The 24,556-nt window shown below is 51.3% G+C and overlaps 1 protein-coding gene across 5 annotated transcripts in view; it reads right to left on the bottom strand.

Moving 5' to 3' along the window:
* The window catches only part of TNXB (tenascin XB), a 74,441-nt gene extending 53,942 nt beyond the window's left edge, over positions 1–20,499 (bottom strand). For 2 of the 5 annotated variants that reach the window (XM_074398226.1, XM_074398228.1), the window contains exons 1-5: positions 20,182–20,499; positions 19,320–19,485; positions 7,844–8,254; positions 5,639–7,477; positions 5,110–5,225 (exon numbers count right to left, since the gene is read on the bottom strand). In XM_074398226.1, coding sequence (XP_074254327.1) covers positions 5,110–5,225; positions 5,639–7,477; positions 7,844–8,243 — 2,355 coding nt within the window. In that variant the 5' untranslated portion in view covers positions 8,244–8,254; positions 19,320–19,485; positions 20,182–20,499. Of the gene's footprint in view, positions 1–5,109; positions 5,226–5,638; positions 7,478–7,843; positions 8,255–19,319; positions 19,486–19,686; positions 19,735–20,181 lie in introns of those variants that run through there. The other 3 variants (XM_039465528.2, XM_074398227.1, XM_039465525.2) reach the window with 3 other exon arrangements.
* Between the last annotated feature and the right edge of the window lie 4,057 nt (positions 20,500–24,556).

Raw genomic sequence — 24,556 nt, 5'->3', positions numbered from 1 at the left:
TTCTTTAAATTTTTTTTTTTTTTTTTTTTTAAGATGGGGTTTCACCATGATGGCCAGGCTGGTTTTGAACTCCTGACCTCAGGTGATCCACCCACCTTAGCCTCCCAAAGTGCTAGGATTACAGGTGTGAGCCACCACACCCAGCGTAGGCTCCTCAAAACAAGACCGATCTGCTCAAAGTTCCACAGATATGTTTCCTGATGGTTGATTTTGTACCTGGCATCATGCTGGGCATTGGAGACACAAAAATAAAATATAGGATCCCTGTCCTCAGGTAGCTCATACTCTAGTACAGGCATCCCCAAACTACGGCCTGCGGGCCGCATGCGGCCCCCTGAGGCCATTTTTCCGGCCCCCCGCCGCACTTCAGGAAGGGGCACCTCTTTCATTGGTAGTCAGTGAGAGGAGCACAGTATGTGGCGGCCCTCCGACGGTCTGAGGGACAGTGAACTGGCCCCCTGTGTAAAAAGTGGGGGATCGCCTGCTCTAGTAGCTAAACATATGGCCACATCTTGACTTTTATGAGATACTTACAACAATCTCTATGCTTAGCAAATGCCTGTGAGAAAACAACCCTCCTACAAGTGTACATTTAAGGTATTATGATTATGTGTGGTAGCACCAAAGGAAATCTACTGGCCCTCTTCCAGGCAGGGTCTCCTAGAGCGTCCACTGCTGGGGAAACAGGAGAAACTGGACATCTGTGAGCATTCTAACAGTCCCACATTTCGATGCGCTGTCCAGCCAGGACGGCCGCTAAGGACGCTCTGTTCTGCTTAGCTATGTTGGCCGTGATGGGGACCCTTCCATTCAGCCAAGTAGGATTGGAAATTTCAAAAGGTACTCTCCTAAACCAAGAGAACTGTGGGGAAATCAACATAGTAAATATTAAAGTATAAAACCAGATGAGAAGGCCACGTAGAGATTTCTGGGTGGAGGATGAAATAAAGCTTTGTCAGTTTTCTGGGCTGAAAAGTTTTCCTAGACACACAGGACCTTCATCCCTCTCCTACTCACCCTGCCCTAGTATACCCCAGCCTAGGAAGCGTTGGGTTAACCTCAACTCAAGACTCATGAAATCCTTACCCTTCCCAGAATTTCTTTGTTCATTTTCTCTCTGTGTTTGTGTCGCTTTCTCTTTATCCATACCTACCCCATCCCCACTGCCTCAACACACAACCTTGGATGCTCCCTGATGATGTCTGGTTCTTTCAGCGAGGCAAGCCTAGCCCCAGAGTTCTCCTTCCATAAGATCAACCTATATTATCCTTTAGACACCTCTTGGTTCCTCCTGAGATCCACCTAGGAATAGTCCCCTGAAAGTCCATCAACCTAACCCACGTCTCCCACCACTCCTAGCACCATCTTGCTGGTCTGAAGCAGGCTTTCTAAACAGATGCTGGCAGCTGGCTCTGCCCCTTGGTAAAGCTTGGCTGCTTCACTGATTTTTTTTTTTTTAGATGGAGTTTTGCTCTTGTCACTCAGGCTGGAGTGCAATGGCATGATCTTGGCTCATCGCAACCTCCACCTTCCGGATTGGAGTGATTCTCCTGCCTTAGCCTTCCAAGTAGCTGGGATTACAGGCATACACCACTCTACCAAAAATTTTGTATTTTTAGTAGAGATGGAGTTTCACTATGTTGGTCATGCTGGTCTCAAACTCCTGACCTCAGGTGATTCGCCCACTTTGGCCTCCCAAAATGCTGGGATTACAGGTAGGAGCCACTGTGCCCGGCCTGCTTCACTGATTTTGTTCTTGGCAAGTTTTAAACCTCATCCCAATACATCTCTGTTTTTAGACTAGACCCAAGCAAAAGCTTCTGGGAGGATGCAAGGTGTTGTGTCCCAGTGAACACTTAGCATGACCCTGGTTTCCTGGCCGCAGAACACACCCAGACAAGGAATAGCTGAACTTCTTTCTGATTCAGGAACACACCTCCCTCAGATTCCCTATGCTTTCTCTCCCTTTCATAGAGGAGCTAGCATTCTGCAGAATAGCAACATTCCTTCTACTTAATGGGCCTCAGCCTGGAGGTACATCAGAATCACCTAGATGGCTTGTTGCAATACTGGTTACTGGGCTCTGTGCCCAGACCTCCTGACTCAGGAGGTCTGGGGAGGGGAGTCTGACAATCTGCATTCCTAACATACCCCCAGGTGATGCTGATGCTGCAGCTCCAGGGAACACACTTTGAGAATCACTGAGTCGGAGTAACAATGCCACATATGCAGGGAGAGGAGAAACCTTCTTCTGCATTCTGAAAAATAATTCTGGCTGGGTGCGGTGGCTCACGCCTGAAATCCCAGCACTTTGGGAAGTCGAGGCAAGTGGATCACCTGAAATCGGAAGTTCAAGACCAGCCTGACCAACATGGAGAAAACCCATCTCTACTAAAAATACAAAATTAGCCAGGCATGGTGGTGCATGCCTGTAATCCCAGCTACTTGGGAGGCTGAGACAGGAGAATCGCTTGAATTCGGGAGGCAGAGGCTGCAGTGAGCCGAGATCCCACCATTGCACTCCAGCCTGGGCAACAAGGGTGAAATTTCATCTCAAAATAATAATAGTAACAGTAATTCCAATAACTAGGTGTGTTCCTTGATCTGGAGTAGCAGAGTTTGGGCTTTGAGAGAGAAGTGCTTCTGGGAAGAGGGAAGGAAAGAGATAGAGATAGGCTTCTAGGATGACAGCAGCAGCCAGAGGACACATAGCTACTCAATATACTCTGTGCCCACAGAAATGGACAGAGAACACTTGCCAAGGCAGAAGATACAATGCCAGGAGCCAGCTACAGAGAGTGGAAAGCACAGTGTGAGGATCAGTAGCCCAGGTCCAAGAGGAGTGTCTGCGGAACCAATTTTACGGGAGTGTCTTCCACACCCAGGCTCAGAGAAGACCCAGAATGTGACAGACACCCATGCCCAGAGCAGAATGGATGAGCTAAGAACATAGCCAAGCCTGGCATAGGCCAACCTGGCAGCACCACACAGGCTCTGAGCAAGGAAGAAGGCCTAGGGCTTCAAGCGGAATGCGGCACCTTGACAACACCAAGGATGGGTTTGTATTTATTTACTCAAAGCAGGAGACATCTGCTGCCCTAAAAGCTCCTCTTATCTCAAGTGTTTATTTTAATTCTTCTTTCCCTGAAGTTCTTAGGCAAGTTCCTTTTCAAAGTCCCACCCTTTCAAGATTAGAGCTATGTAAATAATGTACACAGAGAAGAAGAGAGTGGGAGAAACACTTTAAAATGTTAGCAGTGCTTGTTTTAGTGAGCAGCAGCCAAATTGTTTTTCTTTTCTCTAGTTGCCAAATTCTTGTCCCGTGATTAAATTATTTTTATAACAAAAAAAAAAAAAAAAAAGATGTTTAAGCAGAAGAAAAAAATCCAAGCTATCTTGGTTGCGCCACAAAGTAGAGATTTCTGCTTCTGCTTTGGCTGCAGAGTGAGGTGAGACAGAACATGGCAGGGGTCTGGTCTGAGGGGTGTAATGAGAAGACAAGGCAAAGTGGAGTGAGGATGACAGACAGTCGCTCTGAGCTGTCCCCTTCTGTCCTAGTGCCTTCCGAGGCTTCAGGTACAGAGTCCTGGCTCAGCTGATGAAGATGAGGGTGGCATGGCCCACACCCCATGGCATTTGTGGGATGATTCAGGAAAACATGATTTGGATGGTAGAAATGTCAGAAAATTTGGATTTGGGGAAATGACCGTCTCTTAAGAGCCCAATCTGCACAAAGGGAGGTCCCAAATGAGTGACCACAAGGCTTTGTCCTTAGGGTGTTCCCTCTAATGTTTTAAGAGCAAGCTGGATGGCCAGGCGTGGTGGCTCATGCCTATAATCCCAGCACTTTGGGAAGCTGAGGTGAGCAGATCGATTGAGCCCAGGAGTTCAGGACCAGCCTGGGCATGCAACATGGAGAAACCCCGTCTCTACTGAAAATACAAACATTAGCAGGGTAAGGTGGTGCACGCCTACAGTCCCAGCTACTTGGGAGGCTGAGGTGAAGAATGACCTGAGCCTGGGATGCGGAGACTGCAATGAGCTGAGAAGGCACCACTGCACTCGCGCCTGGACCACAGAGGGAGACACTGTCTCAAAAAAAAAAAAAAAAAAAAAAAAAAAAAAAAAAAAAAAAAGAGCAAGTTGGAGGGAGACAGAGAAAACACTAGTTTGCATGTGTTGTTGATGACAAGGAGGTGGGAGATGAAGTTCACAGCCTCAAAATTATTGCAACAGCCTAGACAGCCTGGCCCAAACTAAAAAGATAACATTGAACAGGGCCAAATGCAAAGGCCTGTATTTAGGCGAAAAGAAAAAGTGTATATCGTTGAATGTTGTCTTCTTTCTTACCTTTCTTCTTCCCTTCCTTCCATCTTTTTTCCTTGCTAATCTGTGTTCTCTAGATTTTCTGCACTGGGCCTATATTACTTTTACAATGAAAAGTTACTTAAAAAAACAAATATGACCAGAACAGCTGCCCACTTGTGTGACTGCAAGTTAATATACGCTGACTCTGAGAAAGGGCTGAGAAATCCAGGGTAAGCCAGTGGGCCCCACTTTGCCCCCACATTTCCAGGGAACGTGAAAAAAGCAAGAGGCACAGGAAGGTAAAGGATTCAGAAAACAAAGACTTAGGGGAAAGGGGTGAAGAAACTGGGAGGTTTTGCCTGAGGAATGAAGACACCAGGCTGGTATCCCCACCTGACGGCCTGTGGGGTAGGTCACAGGGGAAGCAAAAAGCATTGCAGCTGCTGATGAATGCCCGGCTAGGGCCAACAGACGGTGTTAGAACGAGGGCAGACTGGGATTCTGCAACAACAACCACAACTAACAGTGATGACCAACAATGGACTGCACAGCCTCAGGAGGTATTGAGCTGTCTGTTGCCAGGTGTTCCAACTGCGTGAGACCAGTGCTTGCCAGAGATGCTGCAGAAGCCTCAGCACCCAGTGTCAAGCAGGCTAAGAAGGCCTTTATAGCTGCTTCTGGAACCCAGCCATCTGGATTCAACCAATGATTTACCTGGAACTTCCGGCAGGAGGTGAGCCCTGCCCCCCCCACCCTGTCCTGCCCACTCAGTCTCCTCCTGGAGCTTGGCGTGTCTCTCACCGTGGGCATGAATTGAATTTCATAGGCATCCACAGGGCCAGGAGCCCGGGTCCACTCTGTCCGAACTGTTGTCTCCTCCAGGAGATGCATCCTCATGCCTTCAATGGCTGGCACCTCTGCCCAAGAGAAAGGGGTAGGGAAAGCTGGTTAGCACAAGGCAGCCACCCCCACCCGCAGCCCCTTTCACTCAGGGACATCCAAGAGGCCCATCCCAACTTCCGCTCCTCTCTGCTAGTGAGGAACAGCTGACAGAGGGCTGAGCAGAGCTTGGGTCTCCTTCACCTTTCCTCCCTCTTCAGGAGCACAAAATCTCCCTAAACGCAACTAAATGGGCCCCAACCTGATCCTCAGAGATCTGAAGGCCAGTCCTGCCCACTGGCAACCCCTGTGGTTCTGCTGCCCCTGGTGGACACTGGCTACTCCGAATGACATGCTCTCCCTCCACTCTTCCTAGGGCTCAGGTCTTCCCCATGGCTCCTGTTCACAGAACCGGGGTCCCAGAGCACATTGGGGAAGGCTGGCTGCTCACCTTCCCCGCAGTCTTCACCGGCATACCCTTCTTTGCAGACACAGCTGCCATCCTGACACTCTCCTCGGCCACGGCAGTCCCCTGGGCATGTCTGGATGGCACAGTCAGGGCCTCGGAAGCCCTCTACACACACACACTGGCCTGCCCGGCACAGTGCCCGGGGCCCACAGCCTCCAGGGCAGGCGCTGGCTGGAGGCTCTTCCTGCCCGCAGTCCTCACCGCCATAGCCCACGTGGCATAGGCATACTCCCTGCACACAGCGCCCACGTCCACGGCAGTCAGCTGGGCACGTGCGGGTGGCACAGGTGGGGCCGGTGTAGCCTGGATCGCACAGGCAGCGCCCCTCCTCACAGCGGCCCCTTCCGTGGCAGTTGGAGGGGCAGGTGCGGATGCTGCAGTCCTCACCCACATAGCCTTCCCAGCAGACGCACACACCGTCCTGGCACACGCCGTGCTGGCTGCAGTCGCGCGGGCACCGCCTCACACCGCAGTCCTCGCCAGAGTAGTCGTCCTCGCACTCACAGCGCCCATCTAGGCAGCGGCCGCGGCCTCGGCAGTCCCCGGGGCAGCTGCGCGTGCCGCAGTCTTCCCCCGAGTAGCCTGAGTCACACACGCACACGCCGTCCTCGCAGCGGCCGTGCCCACGGCAGTCCCCGGGACAGCGACGGCTCCCACAGTCCTCACCGGTGAAGCCCGGGTTGCACACGCAGCGGCCATCCACGCAGCGCCCGCGACCGCGACAGTCGCCAGGACAGGCGCGCGTGCCGCAGTCCCGGCCTGTGTACCCCGGCCAACACACGCAGCGGCCACTCTCACAGCGGCCGCGGCCACGACAGTCCCCAGGACAGCTGCGCACACCGCAGTCCTCGCCGCTGTAGCCCGCGTTGCAAACACACACGCCGTTCTCGCAGCGCCCGCGACCCCGACAGTCGCGTGGGCAGGCGCGCGAGCCGCAGTCAGGTCCCGTGTACCCCGGCCAGCACACGCAGCGGCCGTCCTCGCAGCGGCCCCTCTGGTTGCAGTCGCCAGGGCAGCTGCGCACGCCGCAATCGTCCCCGCTGTAGCCCGCGTCGCAGATGCACTCGCCGTCCTCGCAGCGCCCGCGGCCCCGGCAGTCCCTCGGACATGTCCGCGTGCTGCAGTCCTCGCCCGCGTACCCGGGCCAGCACACGCAGCGGCCGTCCACGCAGCGCCCGCCCTCGCCACAGTCCCAGGGGCAGGTCCGCGTACCACAGTCCTCGCCGGTGTAGCCGGGGTCACACACGCAGCGCCCGTCCTCACAGCGTCCCCGCTGGCTGCAGCCCCGAGGGCAGCTCCTCACCCCACAGTCCTCGCCAGTGTAGCCGGGGTTGCACACGCAGCGCCCATTCTCGCAGCGCCCCCTCTGGCTGCAACCGCGAGGGCAGCTCCTCACGCCGCAGTCCTCGCCAGTGTAGCCGGGGTCACACACGCAGCGCCCGTCCTCACAGCGTCCCCTCTGGCTGCAGCCCCGAGGGCAGGAGCGATGGCTGCAGTCGGGGCCTGAGAAGCCTGCCCGGCACACGCACACGCCCTGCACACAGCGCCCACGGCCTTGGCAGTCCCCGGGACAGGACGGCCAGCCGCAGCTGGGACCAGTGTAGCCTGGAAAGCACACGCAACGACCGCGGACACAGCGACCCTGATCATTGCAGTCATCTGGGCAGGACCCGGAGGCTGATGGTGGGGAGGAGGGAGGCATCTCAGCATCTGTGGGGTCAGAGCAAGTGGGCCCACCCCAGCCTGGCTCGCAGGAACAGGCGCAGCGGCTCAGATCAAACACACCATGCAGACTGCAGAGGCTCCGCACATCTGTCTGACCTGGAGTAGAAGAGAGAGGCAGGCCTCAGTCTCCCTCCTGGGAGAGACGCTGAGCCTATATACATTCTCCTAGTGCTCCTATGTGCAGGGGCCCTAGCCAGGCCAGCCTCATCTCATAAGATGAGTAATGAGATGTCTGTTCCTGGTTGCTAATAGTGTAATGTATGCAGCCTCTCAGGGCCCTCGAGTACGGTTTGGTCGACAGGTAGCCCAGCTCTGCTCTCCAAGTTGTGTTCTATGCTGCATCCACACCCCAGAGGGTGAGGAAGGAATGCCTTCTAATTCATGCCAAGGAACTTTATTGGCTAGTAGTGCCTGTCCCACCCTAACCCACCTCTCCACCCTCTTCTGTGATCACCTGCTCACCTGTGCCAGCCTGGGCAGCAGCAGGACAACATCCCCCAGTGCATTGTTCCTTGAGCCCCTTCACCAACTCCTCCAGGATCTCTAGCCGGACCTTCAGAGCCTGCACCTCTGAAGCAGGGGCGGGGGGCTCGGTGCCTGGGGGACAGCCACAGCCAGTGGAAGGCGGCAGGTTAATGCGGTGGGTGAATACCACCTGCTTCTCCCCTCCTTCCACTGTGTGCTCGTAAAGCTGAGAAGAGGGACTTCCCCCTCCTGCCCCCACTGTGCGACCCCCTGGCTGGGGAGGGGGCCGGGGGGCTGGCAGTGTCACATTGGACCGTGAAGAGAAGGGGCCTGCCCTGGCTGTGCCCAGCAGCACCAGGAGAGCCAGGCTGGAGGTTACAGGATGCTGGGCTGGCATCTTTCAGGAGGCTGCAGGGAGAGAGGGCACATATGAAAGCAGGTTCAAAAAGAAGGAGACAAAATGAATCCCCCCTTCTCTAGCACATACCCACAGTCCCACCATCCGCAAGTAATCTACCCAACTCACACGTATGTAAAAATTCACATTGAGCCCAACCCTAAAGGATACCCTCCCTGGGCAAGTCTGTTCTCTACCTCTCTGATATCATTTGGTTATCCTGCTCCTCACCCCCTTTTCTACTGTGTTCCCCTACACTGGTCTTTTGTTTGTCCCCCAAGCACTATAGGCTCTCACTACTCCAAGGGCCTTTGTACCGTATGTTCTCTCTGTCTGGGATGCTCTTCACTCCGCTTTTAAAGGCTGGCTCCATCTTCAAATCTTAACTCCCAGTTAGGGCAGTCTTCCACTATTCTCCATCACAAATCCTGTTCCTGCTCTTCATGGCACTTACTGCTGCCTGAGTTATCTGTTTACCTGTTTATTACCTTTCTCTCAATACTAGAATGGGAGCTCCATGAGAACGAGGACATCATCTATCCCAGAATTGCTGTATACTTGTGTCTGGCACATAAATGTTTTGGATAAATGTTCTATCCGACACATCAATGTTGAATGAATTAGTGGATGAGTACCTAGGGCCAGTCCTTCCCCAAGCATCTGGATCCCACCTCCTTCTGTCTTCTAAGAAACCTTAAAGTGTAGATTATCTTTTCCCTCTTTCACTTACTTTTTTTTTTTTTTTTTTTCTGAGACGAAGTTTTCGCTCTTGTTACCCAGGCTGGAGTGCAATGGCACGATCTCGGCTCACCGCAACCTCCGCCTCCTGGGCTCAGGCAATTCTCCTGCCTCAGCCTCCTGAGTAGCTGGGATTACAGGCACGCGCCACCACGCCCAGCTAGTTTTTTGTATTTTTTTAGTAGAGACGGGGTTTCACCATGTTGACCAGGATGGTCTCGATCTCTCGACCTTGTGATCCACCCGCCTCAGCCTCCCAAAGTGCTGGGATTACAGGCTTGAGCCACTGCGCCCGGGTTTTTTTTTTTTTTTTTTTTTTTTTTTTTTTTTTTTTTTTTTTTTTTAAGGCAGAGTCTCACTCTGTCGCCCAGGCTGGAGTGCAGTGGTGCGATCTTGGCTCGTTGCAACCTAACTTCTGCCTCCTAGCTCAAGTAATTTTTCTGCCTCAGCCTCCCGAGTAGCTGGGATTACAGGTAACTGCCACCATCCTTGGCTCATTTTTGTATTTTTAGTAGAGATGAAGTTTCACCATGTTGGCCAGGCTGGTCTCGAACTCCTGACCTCGAGTGATCCGCCTGCCTTGGTCTCCCAAAGTGCTGGGATTACAGGCATGAGCCACCATGTGGCCACTTTCTCTTTTTAATATTGTGACAGGATCTTGCTCAACCTTCTGGTTGAGGCTGGACTTGAACTCCTGGGCTCAAGCGATCCTCCCACGTCGGCCTCCCAGGTAGCTGAGGTTACAGGCATGAGCCACCATCCTGGCTTCTCTTTTTTATTCAACTCCTCACTCTCAACTAGATCTTTGCTCAAATATCTCCAATTGAAAAAAACAAAACAAAAAACAAAAAAACCCTTTTCCTCAGGACTTATATGATCAAATATCAAGACTTATTTTAAAGGTGCAAAGATAGACAGATGAAACAGACTAGGTCACACAAACAGGCCCACACATATGTGGTCACCTCATTCATGACAAAGGTGCCCCTGCAGTTAAAAAGAGAAAGGATGGTCTTTTTAGATACTGGTGCTGGGTCAATCCAACATCCATATGTGAAAAAACAGTCATTCTCCACCTTATTTCTGACATACAGAAACTAATTTGAGATGAACCCAGGACCTAAATATGAAAAGTAAAGCAATACCTTTCATAGCAATATCTTACAGAAGAAAAATTTCTGACCTTGGAGTAAGCAACATTTCTTTTCTTTTCTTTCTTTCTTTCTTTTTTTTTTTTTTTGACAGAGTCTCACTCTGTCACTCAGCCTGGAGTGCAGTGGTGTTATCTCGGCTCACTGCAACCTCCATCTCCCAGGTTCAAGTGATTCTCCTGCCTTAGCCTCCCAAGTAGTTGGGATTATAGGCGTCTGCCACCACACCCACCTTTTCTTGTATGTTTAGTAGAGACAGGGTTTTACCATGTTGGCCAGGCTGATCTCAAACTCCTGACCTCAGGCAATCCACTCCCGGCTTGGCCTCCCAAAGTGCTAGGATCATAGGCTTGAGCCACCGTGCCCAGCTGCAAGATTTCTTAAGTGAAACACACACAAAACCTAACCAAAGGCCAGGTGCAATGGCTCATACCTGTAATCCCAGCACTTTAGGAGGTCTAAGTGGGAAGATTGCTTGAGCCCAGGAGTTGGAGACCAGCTTGGGCAACACAGTGAGATTCTGTCTCTACAAAAAAACAAAAAGAATTTGCTGGGCATGGTGGGGCACACCTGTAGTCCCAGCTACTCAGGGACTGAGGTGGGAGGATCACTTGAGTCTGGGAGGTCAAGGCTGTGGTGAGTGTGATCATGCCACTGCACTCCAGCCTGGGCAACAGAGCTGACACCCTGTTTCAAACAAACAAAACAAAACAAAATTTCAGGTCATCAAATGACATCATTAAGAGAATAAGAAGGGGGCGGAGAGCAGTGGCTCACACCTGTAATCCCATCACTTTGGGAGGCTGAGGCGGGTAGCTCATGAGATCAAGAGTTCAAGACCAGCCTGACCAACATGGTGAAACCCTGTCTCTACTAAAAATATAAAATTTAGCCAGGTGTGGTGGCTGGCACCTGTAATCCCAGTTACTCAGGAGGCTGAGGCAGGAGAATTACATGAACCCAGGAGGCAGAGGTTGCAGAGAGCCAAGATCGTGCCACTGCACTCCAGCCTGGGTGATAGAGCAAGACTTCAACTCAAAAAAACAAAGAAAAAAAAAAGAAGGCAAGCCGTAGTCTGGGAGAAAATGTGAGATACACATAAACACAAAGAGAGAGAATTATAATCTAAAATAAAGAACTCTGCCAAGGCCAGGCGCAGTGGCTCATGCCTGTAATATCAGCACTTTGGGAGGCCAAGGCAGGCGAATCACCAGGTCAAGAGATCGAGACCATCCTGGCCAACATGGTGAAACCCCGTCTCTACTTAAAATATAAAAATGAGCTGCGCGTGGTGGCACACGCCTGCAGTTCCAGCAGCTACTCAGGAGGCTGAGGCAGGAGAATCACGTGAACCTAGGAGGCAGAGGTTGCAGTGAGCTGAGGTTGTGCCACTGCACTCCACCCTGGTTACAGAGCAAGACTCCATCTCAAAAAAAAAAAAAAAAAAAAAAAAAAAGGAAAGAAAAAGAAAGAAAGAAAAAAGAACTCTGCAAAGCAAAACAAAATAAAAAGCCACAATGAGGAAACCTAGTTTTTTAAACTGGCAAAAGACTTAAACAGGTATGCCAGAAGAGAATATAGTCAAAGGGCCAATAAATATTTTCTTTATTTTACCCAGGCTCAAGTAATTCTCCTGCCTCAGCCTCCAGAGTAGCCAGGATTACAGGCATGTGCCACCATGCCCAGCTCATTTTTTTGTGTATTTTTAAAATTAATTATTATTATTATTTTTTTAAATAGAGACAGAGTTTCACCAAGTTGGCTAGGCTCGTCTGAAACTCCTGACCTCAAGTGATCCACCAACCTCGGCCTCCCAAAGTATTGGGATTACAGGCGTGAGCCACCATGTTTAGCCTATTTCATTTTATTTTAAGATAAACTCTACCTCTGTCATCTAGGCTGGAGCACAGTGGCACAATCACAGCTCACTGCAGCCTCAAACTCCTGGGCTCAAGAGATCCTCCTGCCTTAGCCTCCAGAGTAGCTGGAATTACAGGTGGGCATCACCATGCCTGGCTAATTTTTAAATTATTTTTAGAGATGGGATCTTGCTATGTTGCCCAGGCTGGCCTTGAACTCCTGTTCTGAAGCAATCCTCCTGCCTCAGCCTCCAGAGTAATTGGGCTTACAGGTGTGAGCCACTGCGCCCAGCTCCAATAAACATTTAAAAGATGCACAAAATCTCTAGTCATCAGGTAAATGTACATTAAAACCATAATGAGATGCCACTAAATATCCTCCAGAATGCTTGTCGCTCTCCAAAGAGGCTGTTGTTGCTCGTTATTGGTGAGAATGTAAAACAACTGGAATTCTCATCGTTTGCAAGTGGGAGCATATATTAGTGCAAACACTTGAAAGTTGCTTGGTAGTATCTGCTAAATCATAGGCTATAACCCAGATATCTATAACTAAATATCCAGTGGGAATGACTGCACAGATCTTCCAAAAGACATAGACAATAATGTTCATGAGATTTACTCCTATATTAGCCAAAATTGAAAACAACTCAAGTGCCCATTCATAGAGTGGATAAATTGTGCCAGAGTCATACAATGGAATAGTATACAGCAATTAAAAACACCCTATTGCTACATGCAACAACATGGGTGAATTTCACATACATAATGCAGAGGAAAAAATGCCACACACAAAAAGAGAACACTCTCATATACCATTCCTGAGCTACATAAAAAAAAGGAGAGAGAGAACTGTAAAAAAAAATTTTTTTTATAAAGACAGGGTTTCACCATGTTGGCCAGGCTGGTCTTGAACTTCTGACCTCATGTTATCTGCCCGCCTCAGCCTCCCAAAGTGCTGAGATTACAAGCGTGAGCCACCACGCCCGGCCAAAAAAAAGAACTTTTGCATGACTCTGAATGACACCATTTATATGAGGTTTAAAAACAGGCAGAGTTCATCTTTGCTTTTAGAAGACAGGATAGGATTACTTGCAGGGATTATTGACCAAAAGGAATCATATTTCTGGAAATATTTTGTATCTTTATCTGGGTGGTTACGCAAATGTATACATATTCAAAAATTCATTGAACGGCATACTTAAAACTTTTGCATTTTACTGTATAAAAATTAAACTGTGGCTGGGTGTAGTGGCTCAAGCCTTTAATGCCAGCACTTTGGGAGGCAGAGGTGAGCAGATCCTTAGACCCAGAGTTTGAGTCCAGCCTGACCAACATGGTGAAACCCCGTCTCTACTAAAAATATAAAAAAATCAGCCATGCATGGTGGTGGGCACCTGTAATCCCAGCTACTTGGGAGGCTGAGGCAGGAGAATGGCTTGAACTCGGGAGGCAGAGGTTGCAGTGAGCCAAGATCATGCTACTGCACTCCAGCCTGGGGAACAGAGTGAGACTCTGTTTCAAAAATAGTAATAATAATTAAACCTTAAAAAGCATTTCCCCAATCTCACACCCGCTCCAGACACCATATACTTCTCTCCTTTACTTCATGACCACTGTTGTCAAGATTTATTTGTATTTGGTGTTTCCATTTCCCCGTAGCCCATGCATGCCTCAATCCACTCTCTACTCCCTCCAACCAACCAAACAGCCCCCTCTAGGGTTTCTCAATGACCTCGGTGCCATAAAATCCAAGGGACATTTGTCTTCATCTTGCTTGACCTCTCTCAAAATCACCGGACACATTTCACCACATCTTCTAAGACATTCTGTGTCCACGCTGACCAATATGGTGGGATACGTGGCTCTGTAACACTTGAGATGTGACTAGAATGACCGAGTAACTGAATTTTATTCAGAATTTTTAAATGCTCCCAGATGATTGTAAAGTGCAACAAATTTCTACTAAATTAATAGACCTACTGCTCTAGTCATCCACCTGGTACCTTCATCCAGACTCATGACTTCAATTTCCAAACTATATACCAGTTTGTAAAACAGCCCAGTCATCTTCCTCTCACTCCACGGCAATCTATCCACCTGCCTACTTAGCATCCCCACTTGGGCACCTCAAATTCACCGTGCCAGAACTGAATTCACAGTCGCCTTCCTGTATCCCATCCCCTCCCAGAATTCCCCATCAAAGCTCAGAGCCCCACCATTCATCCAGCTTTACAAGCCAGAAGTGTAACAGCCCATTCAGTGCCACCATGTTTCCTTGTATCTACCCATTTCTCATAAACATCTCTTTAATTCGTTTCCTTCTCTCCCACTTACTTTTGTTCTAATCCAAGCTTCCATCCACCTCTTGCCTGACAATTGCAATTGCCTCCTGGCTGCCTTTTTTTTTTTTTTTTTTTTTTTTTTTTTGAGACAAGGTCTCATTCTGTCACCTAAGCTGTAGTGCAGTGGTGTGATCATAGCTCACTGTAGCACTGACTTCTTGTGCTCAAGCAATCCTCCCACCTCAGCTTCCTGAGTAGCTGGGGACTACAGGTGTGTGCCATCATGCTCAGCTAATTTTTAATTTTTTTTTAAGAGATAGGATCTTGCTATGTTGCCCAGGCTGGCCTTGAACTCCTGGGCTCAAGCAATCCTCCCACTCCAGCCTCCCAATGTGCTGGGATTACAGACGTGAGCCACTGTGTCAGGCCCTGACTCTTCCCTCTGCCTCCACTCTGGCCCTCTACAGTCTTACAAAGGCAACCAGGATGTCTCTCCCCTCAAAATGCTTCTGTGTCTCCCTTCCAAATTCTCTTAGAACACTGACAGCTACTCTCATGTGGCCCTGCCTCACTTCACTTCCCATAACATTGCCCTCTCTCTCTCCATTCCAGCCCCACACCCCACTGACCTTCAAGTCCCTCACACTCTCTGTGCCCATCCCCAACCCCAGACCTTTGTATACACTGGTCCGCCCGTGTGGAACACTGTGCCCTCCTCTCTTGGCCTTCTCATCCTCAGGTCTCAGCTTGCCCTTTTTTTTTTTTTTTTTTTTTTTTTTTTTGAGATGGAGTTTCGTTCGCTCTTGTTACCCAGGCTGGAGTGGAGTGCAATGGCGCGATCTCCGCTCACCGCAACCTCCGCCTCCTGGGTTCAGGCAATTCTCCTGCCTCAGCCTCCTGAGTAGCTGGGATTACAAGCACGCGCCACCATGCCCAGCTAATTTTTGTATTTTTAGTAGAGATGGGGTTTCACCATATTGACCAGGATGGTCTCGATCTCTTGACCTCGTGATCCACCTGCCTCGGCCTCCCAAAGTGCTGGGATTACAGGCTTGAGCCACCGTGCCCGGCCAGCAGCCTGCCCTTTTTTTCACAGGGAAGTTTTCCTGACCAGGTCCTCCTATCATTTGATATCACAGCATCATGTCATTCTCACTTGTAGCATTTATAACAATTTGTAACCATATATAAAGAAAATTAAAAAAAAATTTTTTTGAAGTCCAAAGAAATATATAAATAAATATACTGTGAGATTAGTATTACTTTCTTGCCCACTAGACTATAAAGTCCATGCGGGCAGGCATGGCACCCTACTTTTTTTTCTTGGCTGCTGTATCCTTGCATCTGGCACATAATTGGTGCTCAATAAATATTTACTGATTATATGAATGAATGAAAAGTTCAATTTAAATGCAGGACTAGCATTAAAGCTGGAACCAAGGACAGCACCAAGGTCAGGGCTAGGACCACGGACAGTGTCTGGGACTGGAAGTTGGTTAGACACAGCCACCAGGGCAGAGGCAGAATCAAGCCAGGCCAGGGCACATCCTGGCAGGACCAGATGGTACCAGCACTTTGGAAAACTGTTTGACGGCACCTACTAAGTGTACTAAAGCTGAACACATGCAAACCCTCTGATCCTGCAATTCCACTCCTAGGAATATACCCAACACAGCAGTACTGCTCATAATTAGCCCCAAACTGCGATCCACTCAAACATTTCACATCATCAGTAGAATAGATTAAATAAATTGTGGCTTATTCACACAGTGGAATAAAATAAAGCAGGAATGAACTATAGTTATATGCAGTTATGTGATGGATCTCACTAAGATGAGGTTGAACAAAAGCCAGACACAGGAAGGGACATGCTGAATAGTTCTATTTCCGTGAAGTTTGAGGAGAGGCAACATTAATCTGTAGTGCCTCCAGTCAGAAGTGTGATACTCTTGAGGGGGTGGTGACTAGCAGGGGTGTGGTGGGGCGATGGTGCTAAAAGTGTCTTGTTTCTTGATCTGGATGATGGTTACCCAGTTGTGTTTGTTTGTGGAGTTTACTGAGGCAGGGATTGGGGAGCACAGAGAGACAAGAGGTGAGAGGAAAGGTAGTGGGGGGTGGGGGAGTCCCAGGATGAGACAGGAGAGAGGGCTATGGCGAACAGAAGTGTGAGGAGGCCGGTCAGGATTCAGCTCAGGTGAAGAGTTGAGGAGATGCTGAAAGGTGCCCAGCTCTTCCAGACCAGAGGCTGGACAAAGGAGGGCAGGGTGGGTGTGGAAATCCTGGCTGGTGAGGAGTGGGGGATGTGTCACTGGTAGGCGGAGGTGACTGTGACACACACACACACCCCTGCCCAACACGCACACATCTTCTGGCTTTCCACTTTTAAACTTTTCTCCTGGATCAGAGAAAAAGGAGTTTGCAGGGCTACCAGCCATCATATTCTGCTACCAGCCAGCAAGAGACGGAAGGGGAGCTGCACAGGGACAGAGTGTTTCCACACCAACAGGCTCCCCATCCAAGAAAGCTCAGGCCGAGAGGCCAGGAGTGCAGAGAGCTGCCCTTTCCTGTGCCCCTGGCCCTCTCGCAGCCTGGAGTGCAGCCTTGGGTAAGAGGTGGGCTCTGGCCTACCCTCACATCCTGTCACTTCAAGTCTAAGGCCATGCAAATCACTCCACACCATGGGAGTGCTTGCACAAACATGTGTACACATGTACACTTACAAATATATTCCTGTGTTCATCCACAAATACAAAATAAACATACCTGCAGAGACACACAAATTCACCCCCAAAAGCCTGCATCCTTGCAGGCACACATGGGGTGCCCGTGCACACACACACGCACACACAACCTCCCCTTCAGGTTTCCTCCACACCGAGTCATTGGGTGGCACCTAAGAAGGGTGATTTCTTGTTGGCTCTGAGGGCAGCTGTGTGAATGAAAGAACCTGGATGGTGTGAGAGGAACCAAACAGGAGGCCCTTCGCCAGTGGGGAGCAGAGGACACATGGCCTCCGCCACACTTCCCTGTACCCCTGGAGGCCTCTGTGAGTTGTCCAGTGCCCCTTCCCAAATAATTGGATTCCTCAGCTTTCCCTCCTCGGTGTGGGGAAGGGGAGAGGGTCTTTGCAGCAGGAAGGAGCGAAGAGAGCTCACCAGCTTTTCTGGAGAGCTGGTGAGACTGGACTAGAAGAGCAGAGCCGCCTCCATCGACCACACACACAGAGGTTCCTTCCCAATCTCTCTCCCTGCCCTGTTGCCACCACCCGCCCCTTCAGCTCCCTCTTCCAGCTCCTGGAAGAATTCTGCTCTTTTCTCAGTACTGGGCAAGCAAAGAATTGGATGTCTCTTCTGTCTCCCCTTCACCATTCCCCCTGCTGCCATGTCTGGGGTGGGTCTCTGAAGTGTGTGGGGGGGGGCATGGCCTCACCCTCTTGGCACACTCCCCACAGTTGGAGGGCTGGCAGGGATGGGGGCATCGTCCCAAACTGTGACTCAGCTTCCTGGGTATTTGGTATCGTAGCCAACTATGACACTTTGCTCATTAGGGACTGTACAGGTCCCAAGGGGTGGGGAGAGGGGCTGGCTTCCATAAGAGACGTTCCAGAGATGGGGGTTCTGACCCCACCCCCATGCCTCCCTCTGACCCTCCTGCTACACCCCCAGTTGAATCTGGCAATGAGAGGTGAAGGTAGAAGAATTCTAGGAGTGAGACTTACAAGGGAATGTGGGGGTCCCAGATGCTGGGCTGGAACCAGGTGGGAGGGAGGTGTCAGGGAAGTGTAGGTTGGGAGATCCAGATGGCCCTTCTTCTGGGGAGCTAATCAGCCTGGGCATGGAAAAATTAAGAGAAAGGATTTCCCGCCCCCAGTCAAAAATGGTTAGGGGAGCGGTGAGAGACAGGAAGGCAAGTTCTGGTCCTGCACCCTAGTGGCCAGGGTGAGCAGAAGGAAGTTGGAGGAACTGAGGTGCTGGATCCGCAGGCACTTGGAGGCAGGGTCAGGGAAAAGAGGAGGGGCTGGAGATGCGGGAAGCAGGGGCGGGCCGGGCAGCAGCTGTGGTGTTTCCGAGTTGCTTCCCAGTAGTTCCTCTCAGTTCCACTTCCAGTTGTTTCTATGCCATGAAATTCTTTCCAGGCGAGATAAGGGGCCCGCCCGCCCCACCCGGGGAGTGTCACGTGTACTGGTGGCGGCAGGGGGGTGGGGTGGGAGGGGTCGGGGGTGAGAGCTCAGGTTCAGACAGAGGCAGGGGAAGCCTGGAAGGAGCACAGAGTGAAGAAGGAGCCCCTGTACGCCCAGAGGCATCTCTCAGCCATCCCAGCCCTGCTGAACTGTGAGTCATGAGTGCCGAGCTCTGGCCAAGAACAAGTTTTAGGATCCTCTCTGCAGGCTCTGTGCACTTCCCAGACCTGAGAATCCTGACTGTCCCATTTCAGTATTTCCTGAAGAGATCTCCCCAACCTCCCTCCCTACAACTCTCACGCTGCCACCTAGGGAGTCTCTATCTGGATGTCCAAAGAGGCACCCTCTGGTACCTCCTGGAGCCCGGAGCCTGGAGCCCAGAGCCTGGCCTCAGCTGCTCCAGCCCAGCACTTGGGATTCCGAAAGCACTTTCCTTCTGAGGTTCAGCTGGCCACCAGCTCAGCCCAGCCCTATCTTCTTGCCAGCCCCAGCACCTCCAGGGCCCAGGAGCTCACCTACCAATAACCACCTCTATCCTGGTTCCACCATCTGACTCCCAGAGTACCTCGGTTTGTTCCCAACCCCTCTCAGTTGTCTGCATCCCATCCAAACCTTGACGTACACCACCCACCCCAACACACACATACCACCCTTGCCTCCCAGACACTCCTTCACAGGAAGCCTGGTTCCCTGACTCCCTGTCCCCTCACTCCCATAGTGAATGCTCCTATCTCTGTCCTGAGCAGAAGTCCTTGCCCTGGAAGCACTGCCGAGAGCTCACCTGCCACACCTTCACCTGGGGTGTGGGGACAGGTGAGAAATCCCCTGCCTCTCCTTCTGGGTCTCCCCAGAGCTCTGTTCCTTACCTGGGCAACCGGACAGCTGCAATGCCTCTGCACCTGCTCTGTCCCCAACCCCAGGAGGGGGGCGTCTCAGGGCAGGACAGGGAAGTCTCCCTCACTTGTCCACTGCAACAGGGGCTGAGCCACCACTGCCTGTGGATCTCGGTAGCGACAGCGAGAAGGAGGGAGTCTGCAGCGAGCAGGGGAGGAGAAGGGGAGGACCAGGATGAGGTCAGGGAGGGGAGCGGAGATAGGGCAGGTCCTCCCACCCCTCCCAGGCCCTCCCACATGTCACCCCTCCTCTTCTCCTGCCTTCACCCCCGCCCCCCCACTCCCTGCCTGGCACCACTGTCTCACATACCCTCATCTCAACCCCCACCCCTGGTCTTACCTCCCATGTCCTTTCCCTATCCCATTTTTTTACTCTCATCCCAATTTTTACCCAACTTTGACATCCCCCACCCTTCCTGCCATTTCTTTTTCCCCCACCTGCTGCCCCTCCTCTCTGACCCCAGTGGTTTCCTCTCAGCCTATATCCTTCCTCGTGGCCAGTTCCCTTCCCCTCCCTTCCCCATGCTCCCCTCCCACCTCTTCCCAGCCACTGCTCTAGCTTGGATCTTTGGATCGCACCCCATGTCTGTCACCCAGCGCTGGCTCCCTCATCCTCCCCCATTCTCCCTTGGCAGTCCAGGGCAGGGAGCAGGAGTTGGGGGCAGGAGGCAGGAGACAACCTCCTTCTCCAACTGGGACTGTCTCTAGGACCCCAAGTCCCCGCCCCCCCCAGTCCCACCATTTCTGTCTTCTCTGCGTATCCCGTCCCCGAGCCGCTCCTGCTGTCTGTTCTGCTCAGCCCCTCTCTAGTCACTGCCCCTTTGCATTCTCCTACCTCAGCCAGTTCCTAGAGAAAGAGCAGGTGAGGCTTGGGCACTGGCAGGGCAAGGGCTTGGGTGAACACTGGGACAGAGAAGCCTTGGGGAGGAAGCTGGGGTTGAGGGGAGACGAGGAAGGAAAGCCTGAAGGTTAGGAGGAAGGTTTGGGGATGAAGAAAGGGCTAGAGGCAGGAGGCACACATAAGGCTGGGTCACCTGAGTAGAGGGTTAAGTGGTGGAAAGCAGGGTGGGGCGCTGGTGCCTGAGTGCTGCAGGGGAGCAGGAGCAGAGCGGGGGAGAGGAAGGCGCAGGAGGAAACGGGCGCTGTCTCTGGTTCCAGGCAGACAAAAGACGGATAGCCAGAAGACAGGGCAGACAAGGAGATAGACACACCCCACATACTCTGTTGGGTGCTTCCCTGGCTTACTCTTCCCATGTGCTGCTCTGGCAAGGGGCTGAAAAAGAGACTTTGCTGCAGAGGAGAAATATCCCAGCTAAGTGGGAACCCAGTACCCCCAGCTTCACAGTAAGGACTGAGTCTCTCTATCCTGAGGCAAACCTCACTACTGAGGTGTAACTTGGCCAAGTCACAGGTGATAGTGAAAGGGACGTGAAGGAGCCCATGTGTATTTGATTCTGCCACTTGGGTGGCAGCTCAGGTGTCTGCACACCAGGTCAGATCCCCACGGTCGCAGGTATGCGATGTTCCTGGGTCAGGGTGTGCCTGCACAGCATATGGCTGTGGTCAGATGCCTAGGAAGCTCCATGTGGCCAAGGGCAAAGGCACACATGGGCTTTCGCGTGGGTGTCCCCGTGTGTGTCCGTGTGTCTGGGTGTGTGTGGCTGTTTTTTTCCTGGCTTTGATGGGGAGGATGAAGTCAGCATCTTGCACAGAGCCAGGCTCAGCTTCCTTCCTCTGCCTTGGCCTGAAGCCCCCAGAGCCAGGAGTAGGTAGCAAGCTTCCCAAGGATCTCCTGGCAGAGGTGGGCAGCACAGCAGAGAAAGGATGAGGGAGGGTCTGGAGACAGCATCGCACACAGTGGGCAGAACGCAGAGTATGAATTTCTTCCGACACCTTCAGATTTCTGTTCCGTGGTCATATCTTTTTCCTTTTTTGTGTGTGTGCCTATGCCCTATGTCCTGGTTTTATGATTTAGGAAGAATGGTCAACATAAGTACATTTGGCACAGAGAGTGGCCAGGGACCCCAGAGAGGAGAGCCAGAAGTCCTGGGATATTCTGGAAGCCCACTGTTGGGGTCTCAGAGAGAAATGTGGGATTCCAAATGTTCACAAGCTTCTAAGACATTTGGGGAAACCCCTGGAAGCTTGGCAGATAGTTTCAGGTTCTGAAATTTTGTTTACCATTTGATTCACCCTTTGGTTTCCAGGCTCATGGAGCAGCTCATGTCTTATATGTTCACATGTTGTAAGAAAAGCACCAAGCCGGTAGAGGGAGGTGGCTCACGCCTGTAATACCAGCACTTTGGGAGCCAGGGGCGGGGGTGGATTACGAGGTGAGGAGTTCAAGACCAGCCTGTCCAACATGGTGAAACCCCGTCTATACTAAAAGTACAAAAATTATCTGGGCATGGTGGCACGTGCCTGTAATCCCTGCTACTCAGGAAGCTGAAGCAGGAGAATTGCTTGGACCCAGACCTGGGAGGCGGAGGTTGGGGTGAGCCGAGATCATGCCACTGCACTCCAGCCTGGGCTACAGAGCAAGATTCTGTCTCCAAAAAAAAGAAAAGAAAGAGAAACAAAGAAAGAAAGAAAGGAAGGAAGGAAGGAAGGAAGGAAAGAAGGAAAGAAAAGCACTAAGTCTTGCATAGTGTAGGTGACCAATAAATTAGAGTCAACACTGAAATATGAAAGGACTGGGAGAGAGGAGGGGGAAAGATTAAGGAGCCCAGGCATGAAGGCAGGAAAGCCCAGTGGTCAGAGCTGGGGTTGGCTTCACTGAGGTGTCCTGGGTGGTGATAGTTAGAAGGGTCAGTGTTTTTGAGAACTGTCCACAAGCTCTGGCTATTCTCCGTATCCTCAGTCCCTGTGTCTTCAGCTCTGAGCCTCCTTCCTTGAATGATCCTCCAAGTTCCTGTCCTGACCTCAGGAAGAAAAAGGGATGAAAGATATAGAAAAGGAAAGGAAAGATAGGGCGGAGAGAAGGCAGACACAGAAGAGTGTAAGGGCAATTGAGGGCAAGGACCTGAAGGATGAATGCAGGGGAACGAGAGATGCCAGGGGCTGCAGTCCAAGGAAGCAGTCCCAGAGAGGGGAAAGATAGAAAACACTTGTGTCGGGCTTCCGTTTACAAAACAGTTTCCTACACAGTGCGGGCATTAATCCCACTTTGTGGCTGAGGAAACGGAGACTCATAGACATTAAGGGTCTTGTTCAAGGGACTAAATTGGTGGTGGTGAAGGTGGGTCTCACCCAGGTGTTCTGATTCCTAAGCCTGTTTTCACTCGTCTCCCCAAACAACTCCAGGAAAGGAAAGAACTGAAGACTTAGGGAAGAAACGAAATGGCTTCTTGAAGGACTTGTGCGAAGAAGGTGGAGAATGCAGCTTTTTGAAACTTCTTTCTGCATCCAGTTACTGTGTAGATTCAGTTAGAAGAAACTGCATCAGATGAAGGGGGTGGTCAACATTCCATTGAGAACTGGGGGTGGGATGAGGATGGGGAACACAGAATGAAAAGAGCCCAGATGAAAGATGGGAGAGAACGAAGAGGCTACAGCTGAAAAGGGGGCAAGAGAGCCTCGGGAAGAAGGGTTTGGACCCTTAAAACTTCCTTTGCCTGGAGACATGGGTGTGGGGAGAAGGGAGGAGGAAGGACATTTCTATCTCGTGACAAAAGAAAGTCACACAATTGTTTTGTTCTCTGCTCTGGGCGGGTGGGCGCCTGTATTTACCAGAGGGACCCAGGTCGCTGTGGCAACCACACATCTGGGCCCCGGAATCCAGATGTGCTGTATCCAGAAGCCATAGCAGAACGATGAGGCAAACATGAGGCGCCCCAGTCCTGGCCCCCACAGCTGGGAAGAGGACAGAGAATTGGTGTGGGAAGTGAAGGGCGTGGGGGAAGGAAGGAGGAGGAGAGGACCCAAGTGGGGGAAAAAGGAAAGAATGGAAAAGAGCAAGGAATGTGGATGAAGGAGTAGACTAGGAAACAGAAAGGGGGCGGCATGAAGAGGGAGGAGGCAAGCACGGGGTCAGCGGCAGCAGCAGAGGAGAAGACCAAGAAAAACAAAGGAAAAAGACAGTGAGTTAAAAAAAATAAAATAAAGCCAGGCGCGGTGGCTCAAGCCTGTAATCCCAGCACTTTGGGAGGCCGAGGCGGTGGATCACGAGGTCAAGAGATCGAGACCATCCTGGTCAACATGGTGAAACCCCGTCTCTACTAAAAATACAAAAAATTAGCTGGGCATGGTGGTGCGTGCCTGTAGTCCCAGCTACTCAGGAGGCTGAGGCAGGAGAATTGCCTGAACCCAGGAGGCGGAGGTTGCGGTGAGCCGAGATCGTGCCATTGCACTCCAGCCTGGGTAACAAGAGCAAAACTCCGTCTCAAAAAAAAAATAAAAAATAAAAATAAAATAAAATAAAATAAGGCTGACACAGTGGCTCATGCCCATAATCCTAGTACTTTGGGAGGCCAAGATGGGAGGACTGCCTGAGGCCAGGAGTTCCAGACCAGACTGGACAACATAGTAAGATCCCACCTCTATTTTTACATAAAAAAGATTTTAAGGACAGTGAAGCATGGATGGAGTGGGGGAAGATACGAATGAAGAAAAAACAATGATGACTAATGGGTCTAAAAGAGGTAGGGATAACTGGTAATGAAATAGAGAGCAAAGGAAGGCAGGAAAGAAATCTAGAAAGAGGAAGGGAGGAACGACAAATCCAGGGATGAGAGAAAACAAAAGGCAGGATCCTGAGGAAGAAGAGCAGGAGATGGTGGCACAACGAAAGCAGAACACGAAGACAACGCGGGCACAGGGCAGGAGGGGCCGATGAGGTGCAGGAGTGACAGCGGCCTGGCATGCTGACTGGCTCTGGGGTAAGGCCAGAGGAATGGACAGCCACATGGGCCTGAGGGCAGCAGGCAGCCCAGAGCCTGCCCTGCTTTCACCCTGCACCGGGTACCACCCACCATCCCTCTCAATCCCTCCTGCCACTGCACTCCCTCGGCCAAGAGAGGTCTGATGTCTCATTCACACCAAAGTGCCAGCTGTGCCTAGCCACTCAGCAGAGGAGCAGGATCCCCGCCCCAGGGCCCCCCATCTGAGATGCCAGCACTTCTAGTACTTCCCCGAACTGGGGTCAGGAAGGAGGAAGAGCGATGGGACAAGGAAACAGTGATAAACCCAGATGGGATAAATGTGGAGCAGAG

This window comes from Saimiri boliviensis, chromosome 4 (assembly GCF_048565385.1).
Source record: "Saimiri boliviensis isolate mSaiBol1 chromosome 4, mSaiBol1.pri, whole genome shotgun sequence".
NCBI lineage: Eukaryota > Metazoa > Chordata > Mammalia > Primates > Cebidae > Saimiri > Saimiri boliviensis.
The sequence above is the reverse complement of the archived record's forward strand: the minus strand, read 5'-3'. Positions and strand labels throughout refer to the sequence as shown.